Source organism: Heterocephalus glaber, unplaced genomic scaffold (assembly GCF_053883595.1).
Source record: "Heterocephalus glaber isolate CG9 unplaced genomic scaffold, H.glaber_assembly_v1.0 deba00001600, whole genome shotgun sequence".
Classification (NCBI taxonomy): Eukaryota; Metazoa; Chordata; class Mammalia; order Rodentia; family Bathyergidae; genus Heterocephalus; species Heterocephalus glaber.
The window spans coordinates 17,844,973-17,868,909 of NW_028258372.1; the positions used below are offsets into that span (position 1 = coordinate 17,844,973).

At 39.2% G+C, this 23,937-nt stretch overlaps 2 protein-coding genes across 5 annotated transcripts; one reads left to right on the forward strand and one right to left on the reverse strand.

The window, feature by feature from the left end:
• Positions 1-241: 241 nt before the first annotated feature.
• LOC147823119 (uncharacterized) lies at positions 242-7,324 on the reverse strand. The gene is given in 2 exon segments (XM_087194387.1): positions 242-1,566; positions 1,881-7,324. Coding segments are annotated over 2 exon segments (4,539 nt in total). The 5' UTR covers positions 6,402-7,324; the 3' UTR covers positions 242-1,548.
• Positions 7,325-12,963: 5,639 nt separating this feature from the next.
• On the forward strand, positions 12,964-22,869 carry LOC110350960 (uncharacterized). 4 transcript variants are annotated; one of them, XM_087194389.1, is made up of 5 exons: positions 12,964-13,575; positions 13,969-14,207; positions 20,215-20,265; positions 21,117-21,259; positions 21,728-22,869. In XM_087194389.1, exons 2-5 carry the CDS (start codon positions 14,070-14,072, stop codon positions 21,747-21,749), a joined length of 354 nt encoding a protein of 117 aa, XP_087050515.1. In that variant the 5' UTR covers positions 12,964-13,575; positions 13,969-14,069; the 3' UTR covers positions 21,750-22,869. The 4 variants fall into 4 exon arrangements, 2 of the variants coding, with proteins under 2 accessions (XP_087050515.1, XP_087050514.1); XM_087194388.1 differs by having other exon boundaries at positions 13,990-14,207; XR_015444558.1 differs by having other exon boundaries at positions 12,965-13,575; positions 13,990-14,224.
• The last annotated feature ends 1,068 nt before the right edge of the window (positions 22,870-23,937 follow it).

A 23,937-nucleotide genomic window follows, 5' to 3' on the forward strand; every position in this document is an offset into this window, starting at 1 on the left:
TCCGATGTAAGCACACAAGGGTCGTTTATTCAAGCTTAAGCAGGGACTCTCAACTGTCACCGACACAGCGGATCGAGATTGAGAGCCCTGAGTCCCTAACTAGCAGGGTTTTTATTGAGAATACAACAAGCTTTGGTTATTAGCAGCCAGGTGATTGGTTAATACTCAATACATATGAAGTGTAGGGTTTTGGTTGGCTAGGCTTTGGGGGTCGAAGGGGATTACGTATTGGTTTTTGTGAGGGAGAAAAGGGGCAAAGATTAACGGCCGGTTGTTACATACTGATCGTTAGCAGACCCACTAATGGCCGCATCTATCTTGTGTGGACAGTCAGCTCATTAACTGCTTATCCTACAGATAGTGTGCCTGGAACGCTCTCTCCCCGGGTACACAGGTGGTTGGGTAATAAACTCAGGAATTTCAAGTGGTGAATTCCTAGTTTAAGCACAAATTTGAGAGAACAAAGGAGACGGCTCCAAAATGGAGTCATTTTGGTCCCACATTCCCCCCTTCTCATGATGCTATAGAGGGCCAATCATGGGCCTCTGGGGGTTAATTTTATCAAGTCGGTAGGAATTGGCTGGTATTGGGACCTGAGCACCATTAACTGAACAGCGTTAATTCGTTTTTTGATGAACGAAACTAGTCTATTGAGTATACAAGGTCTAAAGGTCAACAGTAGTAACACGATAAGCAAGGGGCCTAGCAGGGTAGAGATTAGGGTAGTTAGCCAAGGGGAAGAATTAAACCAAGATTCGAACCAGTTTTGAGATAGTTCTCTTTCTCGCTTACGTTTGGCGATGCCCTCCCTAACTTTAGCCATGGACTCTTTGACCACTCCTGAATGATCTACATAGAAGCAACATTTTTTACCTAAGGCAACGCAGAGTCCTCCCTGTAGAAGGGGGTGTCTCGTAATATTGCCCTGCGAATTACATGGTTGTAACCCGGTGTTTGTGAATCGACTGGGGGGAGGGTACACCCCTTTTTTGTTTCCCCACATTCAGGCCTTCCCCGTGACTCTAGGCTCCAGTGTCCGATATCCCAGCTACCAGTGGCTAGCCGACAGAGATCAAACTCTAGAGCAGGCCACCAGGTTAATGGTGGGCTCACTTTGGACGAGCTGTTAATAATGTCACCTGTGGTGGTATTGATGATCATCCAGGTTAAATTTAGGGGAGCATGTGGGTTCTGTCCTCCTAAAATCGGTGTCAAAAGTACAGTTACCACAATCATGACTGTCGACGACGCAGCTTGAGTTTGAGGGGATTGTCTTGGTCTTTGGACACCTGCCATGATGGAACGAAGTCCTCTAGGACAGCGTGAGGATCTGCAAGGCGAACGTGGGTGTAGTGCACCCACGAGGCAATCCCGTCGACCTTGAGAGCGGTGGGCGTGGTCAGGACTGTGACGTAGGGTCCTTTTCAACGGGGCTCAAGGTCCTTTTGTCGGTGTCTCCGGACGAAGACTCAGTCTCCTGGTCGATAGCGATGGGGCTCGGGAGGCGGTCCAGTTTGATATAAGGCTTCTAATTTAGGCCAGATATCCTCATGCACACTTTGGAGGCTTTTTAAAGAAAGTAACAACTTTTGGTCATCAAATTTAACAAGCACATTTGATTGAAGGTTGGGAATAATGGGAGGGGGAATTCCAAACATGATTTCAAAGGGAGTTAATCCCATCTTATAGGGTGAATTGTGTACCCTATAGAGGGCGAAGGGAAGGAGAGTCACCCAGTCACCGCCAGTCTCTAAGGTTAATTTAGTTAAGGTCTCTTTTAATGTTCTATTTATCCTCTCTACCTGTCCTGAACTTTGGGGTCTGTATGCACAATGTAATTTTCAATCCGTCCCCAATATCTGTGCTAGGGTTTGACTCACCTTGGAAATAAAGGCGGGTCCATTATCTGATCCTAGCATTACTGGAAAACCATACCTTGGCAGGATGTCTTCTAGCAGTTTCTTAGTCACACTTCGCGCTGTTTCATGTTTGGTAGGAAACGCTTCTGTCCATCCTGAAAAAGTGTCTACAAAAACTAACAAGTATTTATAACCATACCTTTCAGGTTTTACCTCGGTGAAGTCCAATTCCCAATAGGCTCCAGGTCGGCTTTTCCTCAGCCTATTTCCTGGGTTGGCCCTATTGTGGGTGGCATTTGTCAATTGACAGGCTTTGCAGGTAGCAACAATATGTTCAATTTTAGAATTAGCATCACGGATCTTAATTTCAGCATGTCTCAGGAGATCTTGCATTTTTTGAGTGCCCATGTGGGTGGTCCGGTGCATCTTGGAGAGAACTTGTTCTCCCAGCGCTTTAGGCAAGATGACTTTATAATCAGAAGATTTCTACCACCCGTTGAGGCACTGAGGCATAGGTAATTGTTTTATCCAATTTAAATCTTCTTCAGTGTACTGGGGTTTTTTTGGTAGGGCTGCACTTCCCGGATCGGGCAGCTGAGTGGCCAGTGTCAGATTAATCTTTAAGGCTATTTCTCGGGCTGTCTGGTCAGCCAAATTATTTCCTCTGGCAATTGGAGTGTCGCCTTTTTGGTGTCCTGGGCAATGGATAATGGCTAATTTTTTAGGTAGCCAGAGGGCTGTTAAGAGGGCAAGGATCTCCTCTTTGTTTTTAATAGTCTTTTCTTCAGCTGTCAGGAGTCCCCTTTCTTTGTAGATGGCCCCATGGACGTGTGCAGTGGCAAAGGCATACCGGCTATCTGTGTATATATTTAACTTTTGGCCCCATCCTAGAGTCAATGCCTTGGTCAGAGCTATGAGCTCCGCCCATTGTGCTGAGGTCCCGGTGGGCAATGGTTCTGCCCAAATGACCTCAGTCTCTGTCACCACTGCTGCTCCTGCATACCTGCGGCCATCACGAACAAAGCTGCTCCCATCAGTGTACCAGGTATCATCTGTATCTGGCCATGGTTGGTCACTCAGATCTGCTCGAATTCCATGTACCTGGGCTAGGATGTCTGTGCAGTCGTGAAGCGGAGCCTCCAAGTTCGGGTCTGGCAACAGTGTGGCTGGGTTCAAAGCAGCCGGGGCCTGAAAGACAACTTGGGTTGGATTTAGGAGTAAGCTCTGGTAGTGGGTCAGGCGAGCATTACTGAGCCATTGATCCGGAGGCTGTTTTAGGACTCCCTCAATAGTGTGAGGGGTGGTCACGCACAGTTCTTGGCCTAATGTCAACTTGTCAGCATCTTTGACCATTAGAGCCACTGCTGCAATCATTCTTAGACACGGGGGCCATCCTGATGCAACTGGATCAAGTCTTTTTGATAGGTACGCCACTGGGCGGCGCCATGGCCCTAGATGCTGGACCAGGACGCCCTTAGCGACTCCTTTGTTTTCATCAATGTAAAGGTGGAATGGCTTAGTAATATCGGGCAAGCCCAAGGCTGGTGCCGTCAGCAAGGCTGTTTTAATTTGATCGAAAGATTTTTGTAGCTTTTCTGTCCATTGAAAAGCCTGATTGTCTTTGGTTGCCTCGTAAAGGGGCCTTGCGAGCTCTGCGAACCCCGGTATCCATAGGTGGCAGAAGCCCGCCGATCCCAAGAACTCTCTGACTTTTCGAGGAGAATCTGGTGTGGGTATCTTAAGAACTGTCTCTTTTCTAGCATCTGACAGCCATCTCTGTCCTTCCCTAAGCATGTACCCCAAGTAGCTTACCTCGGGTTTGCAGATCTGGGCCTTTTTGGCGGACGCCCGGTACCCCAGTTCTCTTATGACTATCAAGAGTCTCTTGGTTCCACTTAGGCAGTCTTCCCGCGTTTCAGCTGCTATGAGGAGGTCATCTACATATTGTAACAGAGTTAGTTGGGGGTTCTGGAGGCGAAACTCACCCAGGTCTTCATGTAGGGCCTCATCGAAGATGGTGGGAGAGTTTTTGAATCTTTGGGGTAATCGGGTCCATGTCAGCTGTCCGTTGAGGCCTTGTTCTGGGTCACTCCATTCAAATGCAAAGATGTGTTGGCTTTTGGGTGCTAGCGGAAGGCTAAAAAAAGCATCTTTGAGATCCAAGACTGTGTACCATCGATGGCTCGGGGGAAGTGAACTCAAAAGGATGTATGGATTAGGCACTGTGGGGTGGATGTCCATAACCCTCTTGTTCACTTCCCGGAGATCCTGCACTGGCTGATAGTCATTAGAATGAGGTTTTCGCACTGGCAACAAGGGGGTGTTCCAGGCTGATTGACAAGGCCTAAGAATCCCCTGAGCAAGTAACCTCCTGATGTGTGGAGTTATTCCCTTCTGGGCCTCTAGGGGCATAGGATATTGGCGAACTTGTACAGGATCTGTCCCAGGTTTTATTTCCATAAACACTGGTGCTCTGTTTGCAGCTAACCCCATGCCTCCAGTCTCCACCCATGCTTGTGGGAACATGGTGAGCCATTGTTCCATGTCAGGATCAGGAGGGGCCCTCTTCTGATGTAGCAGATATTCATCTTCTAGGTTTATGGTTAGTACCTGAATGGGCCTTCTCTCTTGATTAAGGACTTTTGTACCCCCGGGTTGGAAATGAATTTGAGCCCCTAATTTAGTAAGTAAGTCTCTTCCCAATAAGGGGTAGGGGCAGTCTGGTATAATCATAAATGAGTGGGTTACTTGGCCCACTCCCAAGTCTACTGTTCTTTGGGTTGTCCATGAATACTTTTTCATGCCTGTAGCTCCTTGAACCCAGGAGGTCTTATCAGAAACATGGCCACATGGTTTAAGTAGGACTGAATGTTGAGCCCCTGTATCCACTAGGAACTCGATAGGTCTCCCCTCCACTTTTAGGGTTACCCTGGGCTCGGGGAGGGGTGCCGAACCCCGTCCCCCCTAATCATTTAATTTATCCATAGCCAGGATAGGGGCCTTGGGGCGTCCCTCCTGTTGTTTCTTTTTGGGACAGTCTCTGGCCCAGTGTCCATACTCTTTGCAATGAGCACATTGATTTTTCCCCAACTGGGGGCGCTCTCTGCGTCTCTCTTTGTTTTCTCCTTCCACCTCAATCTTTCTTAGTCTACGTTCACGTTCCTTCTGTTCTCCCGCAGTGGCAGCCAAAAGGATCCGAGCTAAGTTCCGGGTCTGGCGGTCATCAGCTTTTTCTCGTTTCTCCTCTGCGGTTTCTCTATTGTTATACACTTTCTCTGCCACTGTCACTAAGTCCTGAATACTCTTTTCTCTTAACCTATCTACTTTCTGTAACTTTCTCTTAATGTCTGGCGCCGCCTGGTTGACAAAATGTATTATTATAGCTGCCTTTGTCTCAATTGCTTCTGGGTCCATAGGAGTGTACCTACGAAAAGCTTCCTGAATTCTTTTTAGGAAAGCAGCAGGGCTTTCATCTAACTTTTGTTGTACATCCCCTACCTTAGCCAAATTTGTAGGCTTCCTCGCTGCTGCTTTCAGACCTTTTAATAGAGCCTGGCGATAGACCCGAAGCCTCTCCTTACCTTCCGCCGTGTTGAAGTCCCAGTTGGGTCGGGACAGAGGAAAAGAAGTGTTGATAGTGTCAGCATTGGTGGTGGGTTGACCATTGTCACCAGGAACCAATTTCCTGGCCTCATTCTGGATCCTCTCTCGTTCCTCAGTGGTGAACAGGACCTGCAGAAGCTGTTGACAGTCATCCCAAGTGGGCTGATGGGTAAACAAAACAGTTTCTAACAGGTTAATCAAATCTCTAGGGTTATCAGAGAAATTGGCATGTTGTCGGCGCCAATTATAAAGATCACTTGTAGCAAAGGGCCAGTAATGGTGAGGCTGGTTCCCATGTTCATCAGGGGGCCCTATCGCTCGCAGCGGACAAACAGTAGAGTCTGCTGGTCCTGCCGGCGAGGCGGCGCGCCGGTGACGAGTATTTTGGGCGGGACCATTACAGTTGCCAGCACCCGGGGCGGGCTCTTTCTCCCTAGCCCCGGCTGGGACTGGGTCATTTCTTTCAGCCTGCTGTTGCGGAAGAGAGGGGAGAGAGTAAGGGGGAGGGAAAATAAGATCTTCTTCGGTCCCTCCCTGGAGGACAGGGTAGAGTGGCGCGGTCAGCTTGGTTTCGGTCTGCTCCTCGTCATCGCGCCCTCTAGGAGTCTTCTTACTGGCTGTCAGGATTAACTCTGGCTGCTGTTGCTGTGAAGGCAAAAAAGGCTTAACCCATGGGGGTGGGTTAGAGATCAGAAATTTCCAAATGGCAATGTAGGGTACCTGGTCGGGATGAAGGATGGCTTTACGAACTCTGCGTATAATTTGCAAATCAAAAGTTCCCTCGGGGGGCCATCCTACCCCAAGGGTGGGCCACTCCGAGCTACAGAGGGTGATGAACCTAGCCTTTTTAATTTTTAAACTTAGGTTACGAGCGCTCTCCCTAACTTCCTTGAAATGATCTTTCATGAGGGAAAGAGGGGTAGTCACAGTCTGTCCCATCGTCTCAGTCCAAGTCAGTACAACACACAGACAAACACAACAGAAAAAAACACACGAGACAAAACCGCCCTCCGCCTGATCGGAGGCAATGCAAATGGGACGACGGCCTCCTGCCGTGCCGCGGGAGCGACCCGCACCATCCCTCCAGGAGTCTCACTGACTCGTACTCTTGGGGCACTCCGTCCCCACCAGCGGAATCCGGAACGTCTTCCAGGATCCCGGGTCGGCGGCCCTTGCAGCGCGTCCGCCTAGACCGTCTGCCGACCTTCCCAGAAAATAGGCCCAGACTTTACAAACACAAAAAACACTCACCAGCCGGCATTGACCCTCCGGTACGGGAGTCCTGAAGGTCTTGGGATCCCGGACGAGCCCCCAAATGTTGTGCCCAGATTGTGAAGTCCCAGAGACCACCAGGAGGCCGTTTCCGATGTAAGCACACAAGGGTCGTTTATTCAAGCTTAAGCAGGGACTCTCAACTGTCACCGACACAGCGGATCGAGATTGAGAGCCCTGAGTCCCTAACTAGCAGGGTTTTTATTGAGAATACAACAAGCTTTGGTTATTAGCAGCCAGGTGATTGGTTAATACTCAATACATATGAAGTGTAGGGTTTTGGTTGGCTAGGCTTTGGGGGTCGAAGGGGATTACGTATTGGTTTTTGTGAGGGAGAAAAGGGGCAAAGATTAACGGCCGGTTGTTACATACTGATCGTTAGCAGACCCACTAATGGCCGCATCTATCTTGTGTGGACAGTCAGCTCATTAACTGCTTATCCTACAGATAGTGTGCCTGGAACGCTCTCTCCCCGGGTACACAGGTGGTTGGGTAATAAACTCAGGAATTTCAAGTGGTGAATTCCTAGTTTAAGCACAAATTTGAGAGAACAAAGGAGACGGCTCCAAAATGGAGTCATTTTGGTCCCACAAAAACCACTTTCTACATACTGCCAGATCTGACTTCTAAGAGTTTGTTTTGTTAAACAAATTTCTATCTATGTTCATACATTTTTCTTCTATTATCTTTATCCAGTTTTAGGATTAGCACAATGTTGATTTCCTAAAATGAGGGGAGAAGTGTTCTTTCTTTTTTCTGCTTTAAATGTTTGATATAATTTATCAGTTAAAATGTTTATGAGCCTACTGTTGTCATATAGGTAGGTTTTCAAGCTAGAAATATACTTTCTTTAATACGTGCTATTCAAATTTTATATTTCCTCCAGAGTTAGTTTCATTAATTTGTCTTCCAAGGTACTTCTTAGAAGTTGTCAAATTTATTTCAAAAAAGATTTTTGTAATATGCTTTCTATATCCTTTTAAATTCTGTAAAATCTGTGGTAATGTCTCCTAGATCTTAATATTGTAATTTAAAAAATGTATAACTGATATTGTGTAACAGGAAGAAAAGGTCTAAAGGAGCAGGGGAATTGGGAGGGGTAGGGGAAGGGAAAAAAGGGAAAGAAAAAAATATGAGAAGAGGAAAAAAATGGAAACAAGGTCTTTGCAAATAGGGAAGGGTAGAGGGGGTGAAGGGAGGGCAAGGGAAGGGGAAAAAAATAAGAACTTAAAGACTCATGTAATGGTACAAGATCCCAATGATGAATGTAACTGTATTGTATACCTAAAATGTACCAATAAAGTTAATGGGGGGGGGAAGAAAGATAAACTTGAGACATTTATAGCTAAATGGATGAATCCTTGAGGCCATACTCATAAGTGAAATAAATAAGACACACATATGTAAATACTGAATCATTTCTCTGGTGTGAGAAACTGAAGGTGTAAACGAAGACCAAAATGTGTAATAGATATTGTGAAATAGGAATAAAATGTTTAGGGGCAGGGATTTAGCTCAGTGATGCCGCCACCTGCCTCACAAGCATAAGGTCCTAAGTTCTATCTCTGGTACCAAAAAAAGAGAAAATGTTTAAAGGGAAATGGGAACTAGGGGCAGGGGCAGGGGAAAGGAAAGGAGGGAAAGAAAAAAATTAAAAGTAAGAAGAAAAAATTGGAAACAAAACTTATCTATATGTGGGCATGGAGGGATTGAAGGGAGGGCAGGGGAATGGGAAAAAACAAGAATCAAGAAACATCATGTACAGATACAAATTCTCAATGATGAATGTGGTGATAGGGTATACCTAAGTGTACCAATAAACTCAATAAAAATTTTTAAAAAACACTATAGTTAGGACAGCTTCCTAAAAGTAAATAAGGTATGTAGGTTAGATAGTAATATTGCATCAATGTTAATTTCCTGGTTTTGATTATTGTGCAGACTATTCCCTTAGTTATTTTTCTCTCATTACTGAGACAAAATACCTGACACTCAAAGTTAAAGGAGGAAAGATTTATTTAGCTAACATTTTAGCTGCCAGTCCATAATCAGCTGTCTCTAAGGCAGGGTGGCTTAGCAAAGGATAACAGTTCATAGTGGGAAGAGGGTAGCAAAAGCAATAAGGGCCCTTAACAGCATTTTCCTGCCCCTTGTATGTTATCCAGAATACTTAGGGCAGGTAGCACTCACACACTTAATCCTATTGTCCTTGAGCCTAGCATCATACCATGAATCAATCTCACACTCTAGATTCAGCCACCTCTGAAAAAGCTCCCATGTATGACTGCATGAGATTTGGGGGTGGGGGGACATCTAGACACAAGCCATGACAACTATGTAAGAGAATGTGACTGTGTTTTTAAGGAAATACACTTTGAAATATTTAAGGTTAAAGGTACATTATTGATTCAATTGAAACTCAAGGGTTCAGAAAAAATTCAGAGAGGGAAGGAGGAGGAATGATTAAAGCAAATGTATAAAAATGTTATTTAGGGAATGTAGGTGAAGAATTCTTTGTATCGTACTTTCAACATGTACTTTTTCTAAAAAAATATATTTTGCCCCTGAAATTGTTTCAAAATAGTAAATGAGAACCAAAATGTACAACAGATAATGTGAAATAGGAAGCAAAGATTCAAAGAAGGGGAAGTGGTCGGGGGCGGGGTGGGGGGGGAGACGGGAAAAATATGAGAAAAGGAGGAAAAAACGGAAACAAAGTTTTGTAAATAGGGAGGGGTGGAGGGGTGGAAGGGAGGGAAGAATGGGAAAAAACAAGAACTAAGATATATCATGTACAGGTACAAATTCCCAATGATGAATGTGACCATAATGCATATCTAAAAATGTACCAATAAAGTTTAAAAAAAGTTTAGGTAACTTTTTACCACATAGGACATTGTAAAATAAAACAGACAAAAACAGATTTTATTGCAAGTGAGTCAGCACTGAAGAAACACTAGAGAAAATTGTTCAAGCTGAAGAAAAATGATCTGACTGGAATAATGAAATTATATTAAATATAGAAGAGGGTAAATGTAAAAGTAATATTTAAAATGATGATTATGATGGATTAATACTTTGAAAATTTCCTCATGCATGTAACTAAAATATGTTATAATAGTACAAATGACAAAAGATTGAAGCTAAATAAAGTTAATCTTTGGATAAATATAAAATTACTAACAAGATCAATTCTAATAAGTAGTATATGAATATTGATATTCACAAGGTAGCCACTAGATGTTTGTTATAGATTTTTTTTCATATGTGTACTTTTTTTAGAGTAAGTGCCTGTGTATTTTTAATTTTATGAGAGATTTTGTCAAGAATGGGTTTTGTCATGTGTTTTTTTCTGTGTAAAATGAGATAATTACATGGTTTTATTTTATAATTTATTAATGTGACTAATCACATTGAATTTTTCTCTATTTCTATTGTGAAAATATACACAATATCAATAACTATTCTAAGTATACAGGTCAATGGCATTAAATGTATTTATATTGTTGTCACCATAACAACTTCTATTTCAGAGCTCTTTTCATCTTGCAAAACGACCTCCATTGAATTAAATAATTATTTCCTATTACCCTATCTCTGTACCACCTGCCAACTACCATTCCACTCTCTGCTTCTATGAGTCTGATTCCTCTAAATACCTCATATGGGTGAAATCACTGCAAACATTTTATCTTTTTGTGATTGTATTATTTTCCTTATAATAATATCCTCATGATCTACCTATGTTATAGTATATATCACATTTTCTTCTTGTTAAGGCTAAATAATGTCCTGTTGTTTCATACATGTCTATTAATGGATTTTTGGGTGTCTTACAATTTTTAGCTGTTATAAATAATGCTGCTCTTAACATGGTATATAAATATATCTTCATAACCCTCCTTTCAATTCTTTTGGATATATATCCAAAAGGGGAATTTTTGGAACATCTGATGGTTTTATTTTTCATAGTGGCTCTACCATTTTACATTTCCACAACAGAACATATGGATTTTCATTTTTCCACATGCTCACCAATATTTTTTCTTTGATGGTGGCCATTTTAATGGATGTGAAATGATGTATAATTTGAATTTTATTTGTATTTCTCTAATCATTAGTGAATTTCACCTCCTTTTTTGGTGCTTATTGGTTGTTTGTACCAGTACATCTTTTTAGAAGGGATGTATATTCATTTTAATCTATTGATGGATTAATTAATGGTCAACTTGAGTGGGAATGCCCAGCTGAATAGAGTTAGCATGGTTCTGGGAATGGAAGACACATTAGAGTATTGATGTCAGAGTGGCATAAAAGGAGAATGGGAGGGGAAGATTTCATGCTGCTGATTTTCCTGGAGATGCTTTCTTGTGGCTAGTTTACTTGATACAAACTCTCTCTGCTGTTACTCTTAAAGAAGCTCAGTTCTTGCTGTCACTAGAGAGAGCTGCTGTTCTCTTCTGGGGAGCCCTGGCCTTCACTTTCATCTTGAGTGTCACTTCCTGGCTCCAGTGCAGATCCCTCAGCCTTCTGACACAGATCCTTCAGCCTTTTGGTGCAGAGTCTCTAGCCTCTAGCACCAGCCCTTGGGCTTTCTAGCACAGACTCTTCAGTCTCCCACTGAGGATTCCTCACCCTTCTGATAGGAACTTGCACAGGACATTGCCATGGGCTCTAGGCCTTTGGCAGGACTCCTGCAGGACATTGTTATGTGGCACATTGTTATGGGATCCAGGCCATAGGCTGGATTCTTCGGATCTTTAGCAGGTAAACAGATCTCTTACACTCTTCTACATTTGACTTTGTGGGTGAATATTGTAAGATAATCTCAAATGTATGTGTCCTGTATTTAATCTATTTTCTTGCAATCACTGACTAATACACCATTTTGTCACTTTTCCATCAAGTTGTTTGATTTTTGTTGTTATCTATATATTCTGAATATTAGCCCCTTATTAGATATATGCTTTTCAAATATTTTCTCCCATTCTGTAGATTTTTTTTATTAACTCTCAATTTATTATTTAAAAAAATTTAAATTAATTTTATTGGTACATTTTAGGTATACAATATAATGACATTCATCATTGGAAATTTGTGCCTTTACATAATATATCTTGGTTCTCATTTTCTCCCCATTCCCCTGCCCTCCCTTCAACCCCTCCATCCCTCCCTATTTACAAAGACTTTGTTTCCATTTTTTCCCTTTTTCATATAAATTCTATCCCCTTCTTTCCTTTTCCCAACCCCTCCCAATTCCCCCTCCCCTTTGGACATTTTCTTCCTATTTCACATTATCTATTATGCCTTCTGATCTTTATTTACACTTTCAGTTTCTCACACCAGAGAAACTATTCAGTATTTATACATATGTGTCCTATTTATTTCACTTAAGAGTATTCCCTCAATGTGCATCCACTTAGCTATAAATGTCTCTGATTTCTCATTCTTTATGGCTGAGTAGTACTCCATTTTATAAAAAAAATACTACATTTTCTTTATCCAGTCTCCAGTTGATGGGCAATTGGGCTCTTTCCAAGTTTTCGCTATTACAAATTGTGCTGCTATGAACATGGGTGCACATATATCACTGTGGTAGGATTCTTTTAATTCTTCTGGGAAGATGCCCAGTAAGGGAAAAACCTCAGTTGGATGTGAACTAGCACAAAGAATCAACAAATGGGATCTCTTCTTATTAAAAATCTTCTGCACGGGAAGAGAAACCACCAACAGCATGAAGAGACAACCCACAATGTGGGAAAAAATTTTTACCTGCTCTTCTTCAGACAAAAGTCTACTATCTAGAAAATACAAAGAACAAAAATATCAGACCTCCCAAATTTAAAGACTGAATCTAAAAATGGGCATCTGAAATGAACAGACATTTCTCAGACAAAGAAGTAGAAATAGCAAATAAACATGAAAAAATGTTCAACATCACTGGTCATTTGAGAGATCCAAATGAAAACAATGCTGAGATCCACCTCACCCCAGAAAGAATGGCTGCTACCGTGAAATCAACCAATAACAAATGCTGGAGGGGCTGTGGGGGAAAAAGAAGCCCTGCTCCACTTTTGGTGGGAGTGCAGACTGGTGCAACCACTGTTGGGAGCAATGTTACATGGTTCTAGGGAAAAGTTATTTGGTTGGCCTGGTTCTCTTGCCTACAGCCCAGCTACAGAATGACTCCGGTTTGACCTCCGGTCGCAGCTGAGACTTCGGTGGTCCAGTGATGCTGTGATTCTCCAGGGCAAGAAACATCCTGGGAGAACAAACATCTGCTCAGTTCCTCATTGTTCTTGGACTGTTAACATCTTGTTTACCCAAGATGTACTGAACTCTCTACAAGCTTTTTGTTACAACTTGTTCATCCCAATGTGAACTATTGAACTCTCTGTAAGTCATTTGTTGCATTTGTTTCTCCAGATGTACTGAATTCTCTGCAAATCATTTAAGTCATTTGTTGCATTTGTTTCTCCAGATGTACTGAATTCTCTGCAAATCATTTGTTACAAGGTAATGAATAAAAGGTGTGGTGGGCTGGGGGCTTTGGTCTTTGCTGCCCAGAGCAGCACTGATCAGACCCAAAGCTCAGCTTCTTCTCAGTCTCATTAGTCTACCTTTCCTGTAATTCGCCGTGTGCTGCCGTGGCTCGCAGGAGACCAGAACTCACTGCAGAAGTTCTGGTAACGTCCCCTTCCCCTGTTCCCTACATTTGGCGCCCAACGTGGATGTGAATTAGATCCACGGGTGAACTCGCCTGTGAGACAAACTCGGAGTAAAAGAGACAGCACACGGATCTCCCAGGACGATTTCCGGATTTGGACGAGGGACACTGTTGGTAAGAGTGTCCAGCTGGGGGTAATTTTCTGTCTTTGCTGAGTTATAACTATGGGTCAGTCTTTGTCAACAGAACAGCGTAACTTTGCCAAATTACTTAAATCGCTGTTAAAGCAAGCTATGTACCCACTACTTAAGGGTGCTGTGATAGATTTGTTAAAAGACATGCAAACGTATGTCCCATCTTTTCCCCAGGAAGGAACAACTAATTTAATAGCATGGGAATGTGTAGGTACCGTTCTCCGTGAGGCTCAGCGAAGGGATGATCGTCTCTCCCCCTGAACGCTCTCCACTTGGGCCTTAGTCCACTCTGCTCTCAAATTCTTTCAGTCAGTTCAGGAAACCTCGGCTACCCCTCCCCCCACCAACCCTTCTGTAATAACTTGGGGGAGAGGTTTCGCCTGTGTTCTAACAGATAATGAGAAAACCTTGTGGCTGCCCTCCTGGAACGTGAGACCGTGGGTCACGCTGGTGGAACCGCCAACATCTCGCAGAATGAGTGATAGCACCCTGGCTGAAAGCGATGAGCCAGCTGCACCTCAGGGACCCACCTCACCAGCGACAACCAACAAATCCATGGCAGGGTCCAGGACTGAGATGATGCCCCAGAGGAATGATAATTATAGATTTATGGTAAAAAATTTATAAAGGTGGGGGACAACTTCAAAATGCTCTTTTTATATTTACAGATATAAAAGCGCTTTCATTTCTTCTGATTCTAATCTCGAGATCTCTGTTAATTGACTATTCCAAAGTTTTTGACCAGTCATACAATTATAAATCTAATAATCATAAAAAGGATATTACAATTCAATTTGGCCAAATATATTTGAGTGCACTCTAATTTTATAAATTGTTTTATATGTTTGTCTGTTTGTACAGTTGAGCTCAATTTTTTTTTTTCCTTTTTACCTTTTGAAAAAAAAAAATTCACCTATTGTTAAATTGGCTTACAGATAAATGTTGTTAAATTAAAGGCATGCCCTCCTGCCCAGATTGCTAATTGGTCAAAGTTTCACGGAGATTTATTTTATATAATCAAATTGCAATAAACAGTTGTAAAATATTCGTTGTTTGTCAAAATAAATAGAGACTGTGGGTACTCCCTTTGGTGAATAAAGAAGTGGCCACCCAGAAAATAATTATCCTGGTCTTAATTCACTAAAGGGACCCCCTAGTGATTTTTATAATCTTATGAGAGACACACCACAACAAATATTGTCTCAAAATGTTATTATAAATCAATTACATTGGTTATCATTGATGTTTAAATACTAAATGTGTAGGGGACAGGGGAAGGGGACGTTACCAGAACCTCTGCAGTAAGTCCTGGCCTCCTGCGAGCCACGGCAGCACACGGCGAATTACAGGAAAGGTAGACAAATGAGACTGAGAAGAAGCTGAGCTTTGGGTGTGATCAGTGCTGCTCTGGGCAGCAAAGACAAAAGCCCCCCGCTTACCACACCTTTTATTCAGTACATCGGGAGAAATAAATGTAACAAATGACTTGCAGAGAGTTCAATAGTTCACATTGGGATAAACAAGGTGTAACGGAAGGCTTGCAGAGAGTTCAGTACATCTCCGGCAAACAAGATGTTAATCAGTCCAAGAACAATGAGGAACTGAGCAGATGTTTGTTCTCCCAGGATGTTTCTTGTCCTGGAGAATCACAGCATCACTGGATCACTGAAGTCTCAGTTGTGACCGGAGGCCAAACTGGTGTTATTCTGTAGCTTGGCTGTAGGCAAGAGAACTAGGCTAACCAAATGATTTTTCCCTAGAATTATGTAGCATTGCTCCCAACATAAATGTGTTATTGTAAAATGTTTACATTGGTTGAGTTCTGAATATGTTATTGTAATATGTCCACATGGTTATCTTTAGGGGCTTAATTTCTGTGGCATAAATAAGAGAGTGTTAGATGATTTTGGTACCAAACTACAGTGAAGAACATAAGGTTTTATGTAATTGTGATATTTATCACTGCTCCTTTTCTGGTGTACAGAATGTATTCATGCCCTTTAATTGTATGGGTCTTCTAACATTGTTTATGGTAATAATCTTTTGATTCGGATGTTTGCCCTTCTCTTACGCTCCAGCCACCTATGATGATAGGCACACTTGTATGCTGATATAATTTCCTTAGATGACTTCCTATAAAAGCTACTCAGGGATTCTACCACAAGAACAACTATCATTGGCAATAATAACAGTTTAACTATATTTTTATTCCAAAATGCTTATATCTAGGTAAACTTATAATAATAGAGTTCACTACTCCTCTTATAATGCTAATGTTAATTGATCTTCTCTTCTGAGTGTTCAATAACCAAAGTTTAGAGACCAAAACTGAAGAGATATTTGGGCTAAGAAGGTAGCCAATATTTTGGCCCTGGCCCTCCAAGGTCAACAAGAATAACAAAAAGATCCAGGACATGAGGGAACCATCTCCAAGATCCTGCATTTTTGGTGAGTCACCCAACCTTCTGAGCAGGGAGGTTGCTGAACACCAAAACAATAAAGTTCCAACAAAAAGTGTGCCAAAGGAATGTCACCTGGAGGAAAAAATCTCGCATGCTTTCGCAGGAAGCAACATAGTCAAGCAAGGCCGTGACATATCCTGATGGCTGACACTGACAGAGGGGCTAAGAGGCTTTATGCATGGTTCCGAGACAGTGCTTGTGGAGACTTAATTGACCTTGTTAGATAACAAAGAGGTTGACTTTATTTAAAAATAGATCTCACTGTAATTTGGTCTTGAACATCCAGTAGAAAAGTGTATCTAAAGGCAATAGTTACTTGAGTTCAACAAAAGTTTTAAGTTTTTAAATTCAATGTTTAAAAACAAATTGTTAGATTTTTAATCCTTTTACAGCCCCAATTAAAAATTATGCTTATTATGGACAGCTAGGCCAGTCAAACACACTATAGATCCTCACACTACATAGGGACAAGCCATTGTTGGCTGTGCTTGCTTTTCATAAAACCCCTTCACATAAAACAAAAAGAAAGGGAGATATGTTGGGAGCAATGTTTACATGGTTCTAGGGAAAAGTTATTTGGTTGGCCTGGTTCTCTTGCCTACAGCCCAGCTACAGAATGACTCCGGTTTGGCCTCCGGTCGCAGCTGAGACTTCGGTGGTCCAGTGGTGCTGTGATTCTCCAGGGCAAGAAACATCCTGGGAGAACAAACATCTGCTCAGTTCCTCATTGTTCTTGGACTGTTAACATCTTGTTTACCCAAGATGTACTGAACTCTCTGCAAGCTTTTTGTTACACCTTGTTTATCCCAATGTGAACTATTGAACTCTCTGTAAGTCATTTGTTGCATTTGTTTCTCCAGATGTACTGAATTCTCTGCAAATCATTTGTTACGAGGTAATGAATAAAAGGTGTGGTGGGCTGGGGGCTTTGGTCTTTGCTGCCCAGAGCAGCACTGATCAGACCCAAAGCTCAGCTTCTTCTCAGTCTCATTTGTCTACCTTTCCTGTAATTCGCCGTATGCTGCCGTGGCTCGCAGGAGACCAGAACTCACTGCAGAAGTTCTGGTAACATCCCCTTCCCCTGTTCCCTACAAACCACTGTGGAAATCAGTACGATTAGAGGTCCCATTTGACCCAGCTATTCCCCTACTGTAGATTGGTTTTTTACTCTATTGATAGTGTCTTTTTTTGAATCAAAACATTTACTGGTACATTTTAGATATATAAGACGATAACATTCATCACAACGAATTTTGATAGACAAAATTTTTAAATTTTCAATAAGACCAATATGTAGACATTTTCTTTTATTCTGTTCCCCTTTGGTGTCATAGCCAAGAATTAATTGGCAAAAGTAATGTCATGGAAGTTTTGTCCTGTGTTTTCTTCTAAGGTTTTACAATTTTTGCTGTTCAGGTCTTTCACAAATTTTTAGTTAATTTTGGTATGTGGTGTTAAATAAGGGGTTGCTTTTATTCTTTTACATGAGGATATCCAATTTTTCCAGCACTATTTATTGAAAAGTCTTTTCTTCATTGAATGCTCTTGGTAGCTTTGTCAAAAATCATTTGACTAGGTGAAGTTTATTTCTGGTCCACATGACTATATCTTACTTTTTTGATTATATGTGTTTGTATGAAAGTACCACATTGGTTTGATTCTTACGAACTTAGCAAGTTTTGAAATCAAAAACTGTGAGTCCTTTGGCTTTATTCTTTTTTTTTTCCAGAATTACTTTGGCTAGTTGGGGTCCTTTGAGATTCCATATCAATTTAGGGTAGGTTTTTCTATTTCTGTAAAAAAAAAAAAATATCATTAGGTTCATGATAGCAACTGCATTAAATTTATATATCACTTTGGATAGTATTGATAGTTTAACAATAATACATCTTTCATTCCATAAATGTGGAATGTCTTTCAATTTATTTATTTTCTTTAATTTTTTTCAGAAGTATTTTGTCATTTTTATCGTATAAATTTTTCATCTTAATTCCCAAGTATTTTGTTCTTTAGGATGTTAATATAGATTGAGTTGTTTTATTCACTCTATTTTCTGTGTGTTCATTGTTAATGTACATACAGATTACAGATTTTTGTGTTTTGATTTTGTTTCTTGCTACTTTGCTAAATTTATTATTTTTTGGTGAAATTTTTAATTTCATATAACATCATATCATTTGTCAACATATACAACTTTACTTCTTCCTTTCTGATTTGGATGCCTTTTATTTCTTTTTCTTGTCTAATTGCTCTGGCTAATTCTTCCAGAACTGTTCCTAAAAACATGGTAAAAACAGGCATCTTTGCTGTTATCTTCATCTTAGGGAAAAAACGTTCAGTCTTTTATCATTGAGAATGATATTCATTGGGGTCTTTCATACTTTGATGATGAGGATGATGATGATGAAGAAGATGATGATGTTTGGGTGATTTACTCTGATTGGTTTGAGAGTTTTCAGCATGAAACTGTTCTGTTTCATCAGATGGCTTTTCTGTATTGAGATTATTATGTGGTTTTGTTCATTCTGTTAATATGACATATTAAATTGATCAGTGTTTATATATGGAACCATCCTTAACATTTTAAACATAAATCTTACATAATTTTAGTCAGTAAGCCTTTCAATGTGCTTTAGAATTATATTTGCTAATATTTTGTTGAAGTATTTTATATTAATAATCATAAGAATGTTATGTAGTTTTCTCATGGGCTTTGGCTTTAGTCTCAGAGCAATTCTGCTTCACATAATCAATTAAGGAATATCATTTCCTCTTCAATTTTTTAATAAATTGGGAAGGGTTGTTGCTAATTTTTCTTTAAATACTTCATATGTTTACCAATGAGGTCATAACATCTGGATTTTTGCTGTTATTGTTATAAGATTTTTGTTTACTGACTCAATCTCTCTATAAGTGTCTCTTCAGAGTTTGTTTCTTCATAGTTTAATTTGTGTAGGTTTTATGTTTCTAGGAATGTATCTGTTTTGGTAGGTTTGCTGGTATACAGCTGCTCATATTACTCTCAAAATGTTTTATTTCCAGAGAATCAGAAATATCCTCATTTTTATTTCCAATTTTAGTAACTTGAGTCTTTTCTCTTTTTCTTTTTTTGGTACCAGAGATTGAACTCAGGACCTTGCACTTCCAAGGCTGGCACGATGCCACTGAGCTAAATCCCCAGCCTTTTCTCTCTTTTTCTTAATCCATCTGGCTAAAGGTTTTTTAAATTTTATTTTGTGGATCATTTTTTAAAAATTCACTTTTAATTTTGTTAATTTTATCTATTTTCTTTTCTCAATTTCATTTGGATCTGCTGTAGTCTTTTATTATTTTCTTCTGTTATCTTTGTGTCTAGTTCGTTCTTTTTCTACTTCATTAGATTTTAAAGTGAGGATGTTGAGTCAAGCTTTCATGTTTTTCTTGCTTTTACGGCTAAAGTCTCTCAGCATAGATTTTTTCTGCCTCCCATAAACCGAGTATGTTGTGGTTTCATTTTCATTCATCCCTACAAGTTTTTCAACTTGCCTTGTGAATTATTCTTTGATTCATTAGTTGCCTAAGAGTTTTTTTATTTTTTATTTTTTGGTACTGGGGGTCGAACTGGGGACCTTGCGCTTTTAAGGCAGGCAGCAGAACCACTGAGCTAAATCCCCAGCCCCTTAAGGGTGTGTTATTTAATTTCCATAAATTACTGAGTTTACCTCGTATTACTGATTTCTAGCTTCATCTAGTTGTGAGCATAAAAGGCACTTTGTAATATGTCAATCTTTTCATATCTATTGAGTCTTAATTTGTGGCTTAACATAATCTGTCCTGGAAAATATCTCAAGTATTTGAGAAAGATATATATGCTATTGTTGTTAAGTGGAGTGCTGTGTATATGTATATTAAAGCTGATCAGTTTCTTGTGTTATTCAAGTTCACTGTTGTCTTACTTCTGTTCTGTTTTTTTAAATGAAGTTTTACTATATCCACCCATTATTGTAGAGCTATTTCTCCCTTTAATACTACAAAGTTTTGCTTCACAGATTTTTATGTTGTTACATACATAATTACTAGGTTTATAATGATTTTATCTTTTTGGTGCATTAATCTTTCATTAACTTTTAAGATCCTTTCTTGTGTTTCATATACTATTTTTTTTTTTTTGGTACCAGGGATTGATCTTGGGACCTTGTGCTTGTGAGGCAGGCAGTGGAACCACTGAGGTAAATCCCCGGCCCTCATATACCTTTTATTTAAATTCTATTTTGTTTATTAGTATATCCCCCCACTCTGCTGTGGTTACTATTTTGATGGTATTTCATTTTTCAGCCTTCCACTTTCTTTTTTTTCTTTTCTTTTTATAGACAACAGGTTTATTGAAAACCGACATGGAGACAATGAGTAGCTGTAACAGCAAGGCAGCTTCTGGATATACAGTTGGATTATTTTTTAAAATCTATTCTGCCAAGCTCTGTCTTTTTATTGTGCAATTTAGCCCATTTATATTTAAATAATAACTGATAAGGAGGGTCTTCTGTAAATTTACCCCCTTTTTGGTACATCTTAAAGCAGCTTTTGTCCTTACTGTCTTCTTTTGTGGTTATATGATTTTTTTGTAGTGAAATATCTGAATCCTTTTCTCATTTCCCTCTTGTGTATTATTTAGCTATTTGTGGTTAACAGGAGGATTACACTGAACATACTGAACTGATAACATTTTATTTTAAAATTATATGAGTTTATCTTTAATTGCATACAAAAAATGCCCTTTTAACAGTTCTATTTTCACCTCATTCAGTTGTTGATGCTACAAAATTTTCTTTATATAATGTGCCTAAAAATAAAAATTTAAAAAAGTATTAGTCTCATAAGAAAATAGAATGTTTTGATATATTAGCCTTTCAAATCATGTAGAAAACGCAGAATTACAGAGCATTGGTACAATAATACTGGCTTTTACAATTGCTCATATTTTTACCTCTACAGAGAGGTTTATTTCTTCATACTTCATTACTATTTAGTGTCCTTTCATTTCAATGTTCATTTCATGATGAGTTTCTAATTTTCTCCATAGATGTGCTTGTTTTTGAATGCTCTCGTCTTCAATGTCTGGCTCCTAATAATGAAGAAATGTGATGAAGGAAGACCAAAGGATTGGGTCATTAAATACCCTGAAAATCACTTCAGCCAGAGAAGATCTTTCAACAGTGTGGGAAGGTATAGCAACATTGACTGCTACCTCTTTGTCTGCATGTTTAAGATTAGAAATAGCAATCAAAGATTGGAGCACACTCACTTGCCCACCTTGGCTGGCAGTGTGCTAAGAGATGAAATTGATTAAAATTAATTGTACTTTGCCATCCAAGCCTTCCTCTAGAAGTTTCGATCCTTAAATTGAATCCAGAGTTCCAAAATAATTACATCAGGTAGATTCTGGCAGTGCAATAATTGTCTGGGAGAGGAGACAGATTTCTGGTCATTCTAACTCTGTCACCTTCCCAGAATACGCCTGTTTTGATTGAATTTTGTATATTAAACTAACTTGAATTCCTAAAAACTCCATCTGGCCATGATATATTATCATTTTTGTATTTGGTGAATATAATTCATTAAGATTTTTAGAAGTTTTAACATATTTATGAAGGATATTTATTGTTAACTCTCTTAATTTTTATCTGTTCTTAGTATCATCTTAATGCTGACCTGATACTGTGACTTGGGAAATAGTCCCTCCTTTCCAATGTTCTGGAAGATTTTTGTATAAAATTTCTGTTAATTTTTCTAAATATTTAGTATAATTAACTAGGGAACCCATCTGCCCCTTGGTTTTTTGTGGGAAGTCTTATCCAAGTTGTCAATTTTATTGGGATAAATTTATTTATAATATTTCCTTCTTAGCCTTTTAATACAATATCTCTAAAATCTGTAGTAATATCATTTATCTGATTCCTGATTCTAGTTGTCTGTATTTTTCTCTTCTTTTCTTGCTCATTCACACTAGCCACTTATCACTTCTCTCAAAGAGGCAGTTTTTGCTTTTTAAAATTTTTTTATCCATTTTCATGTTTCCTATTTCATTGATTCCTTTTTTACATTTATTGTTTTCTTTTTACTACATTCTTTGAATTTAATTTGTGCTGTTTTCTCTAGTTGCCTAATGTGGAAATAGATGTCATTAATTTTAGCTGTTTCTTCTCTTCTAATATTGGTATTGGTGCTGTAAAAGTGTGGCATTTTATACTTTTTCATTTTCATTAAGTTGAAAATACTTTTAAATTTACCTTTCAATTTTTTGCCTCATGTTGTTTGCAAATGTAGTATTTACTTTCTAAATATTTAGATTACTTAAAAAAAATCTATCCCTTACTGGCTGGTTTTAATTTAATTATATTGTAATTAGAGAAGAAACTTTATAATATTTGAATATTTTGTAATTTTTGAAAGTTTTTCATGGCCTGTAGTGTGGCTTATTTTTGTTAATATTTCTTGTTCATCAGTTCTGGGGATTTAGCTCAGTGGCATGGTGCCTGCCTTGCAAGTACAAGGTCCTAAGTTTGATCCCTGGTACCAAAAAAAAATTCTTGTTCATCTAAAATTAACATGTCTTCTGTTATGTAGTGTTTTATGCTCCTCAACTAGGTAAAATTAAATGATGGGATTATGCAAGTCTGTTATAACATTATTGATTTTTTTGTTTACTTGGTTATTAACTGTGAGGGAATATTGAAAACTTCAATAATAATTGTGAATATGTTTATTCTTACAGTTCTATCAGCTTTTGTTTCATGTGTTTTGGAATTATGTGATGTGGTACAAAAACTTCTATGATTGTTATTTCTACTGGATGCAATGACTGATTTATCATTATAAAATAAATTTTTTAACCCTAGTAATATTCTGTACAACTACTTTGTTTAATGTTAGAAAGCCACTTCTAGGGTTCATAAATTTGAAATTGGTCTCAGTGGGCTAAAATCAGAATAATAAGAGGACAATATTACTTTCTGGAGACTGTAGGGAAGAATGCATTTCCTTGCTTTTTCTTTTCTTTTTTTTTTTTTTTTTTGGTACCGGGGATCGAACTTGGGTCCTTGCACTTGTGCAGCAGGCGGCGAAACCACTGAGCTAAATTCCCAGCCTTGCTTTTTCTATTTCATATAAGCCACCTCCTTTCTTTGGCTTGTAGTCTTCTCTTTTCAAAGTCAATATCAGGCCAAGTTCTTAACGCATTGCCATTGCACAGGTTGTCTCTTCTACCTCCTTCTTCTACTTTTAAGAACACTTGTGGTTTTACTAACCACACTTAGATAATCCAAGATAATCCCTATACCTCATGGTAAGATAAGCAAACTTAATTCTATATTCTTCCTTAATTATTTTGCACTGCAACATATATATTTTTAAGTTGATTTTTTAAAATTTTATTGGTATACTTTAGATATATATATAATTATAACATTCATCACAGAGAATTTGTACCTCTACATGATATATCATGCTTCTTTTTTTTCCATTAACTCTCCTCCATTTGACCCCTCTTCCCCTTTTTATTTACAAAACTTTGTTTTCATCTTTTTCCTTCTATTCTCATTTCTTCTTATCCCTTCTTTCCTTTCCCTCTCCTCTGTCCCTTGTTCCCCTTCCCATTTGAACATTTCCTTTCCATTTCCCAATATCTATTATACATTTTGGTCCTTATGTACACTTTTAGTTTCTCATCAGAAAGGCAATGCAGTATTTCAACATGTGTGTCTGATTTATTTCACTTAAAAGTATGGCCCCAAGGTGCATCCATTTAGCTAGAAATATCTCATGCTTATCCTTATTTATGTCAGAGTAGTACTCCATTGTTTAAAGAAACCATATCTTTATCCATTAATTGGTTGATGGGCATT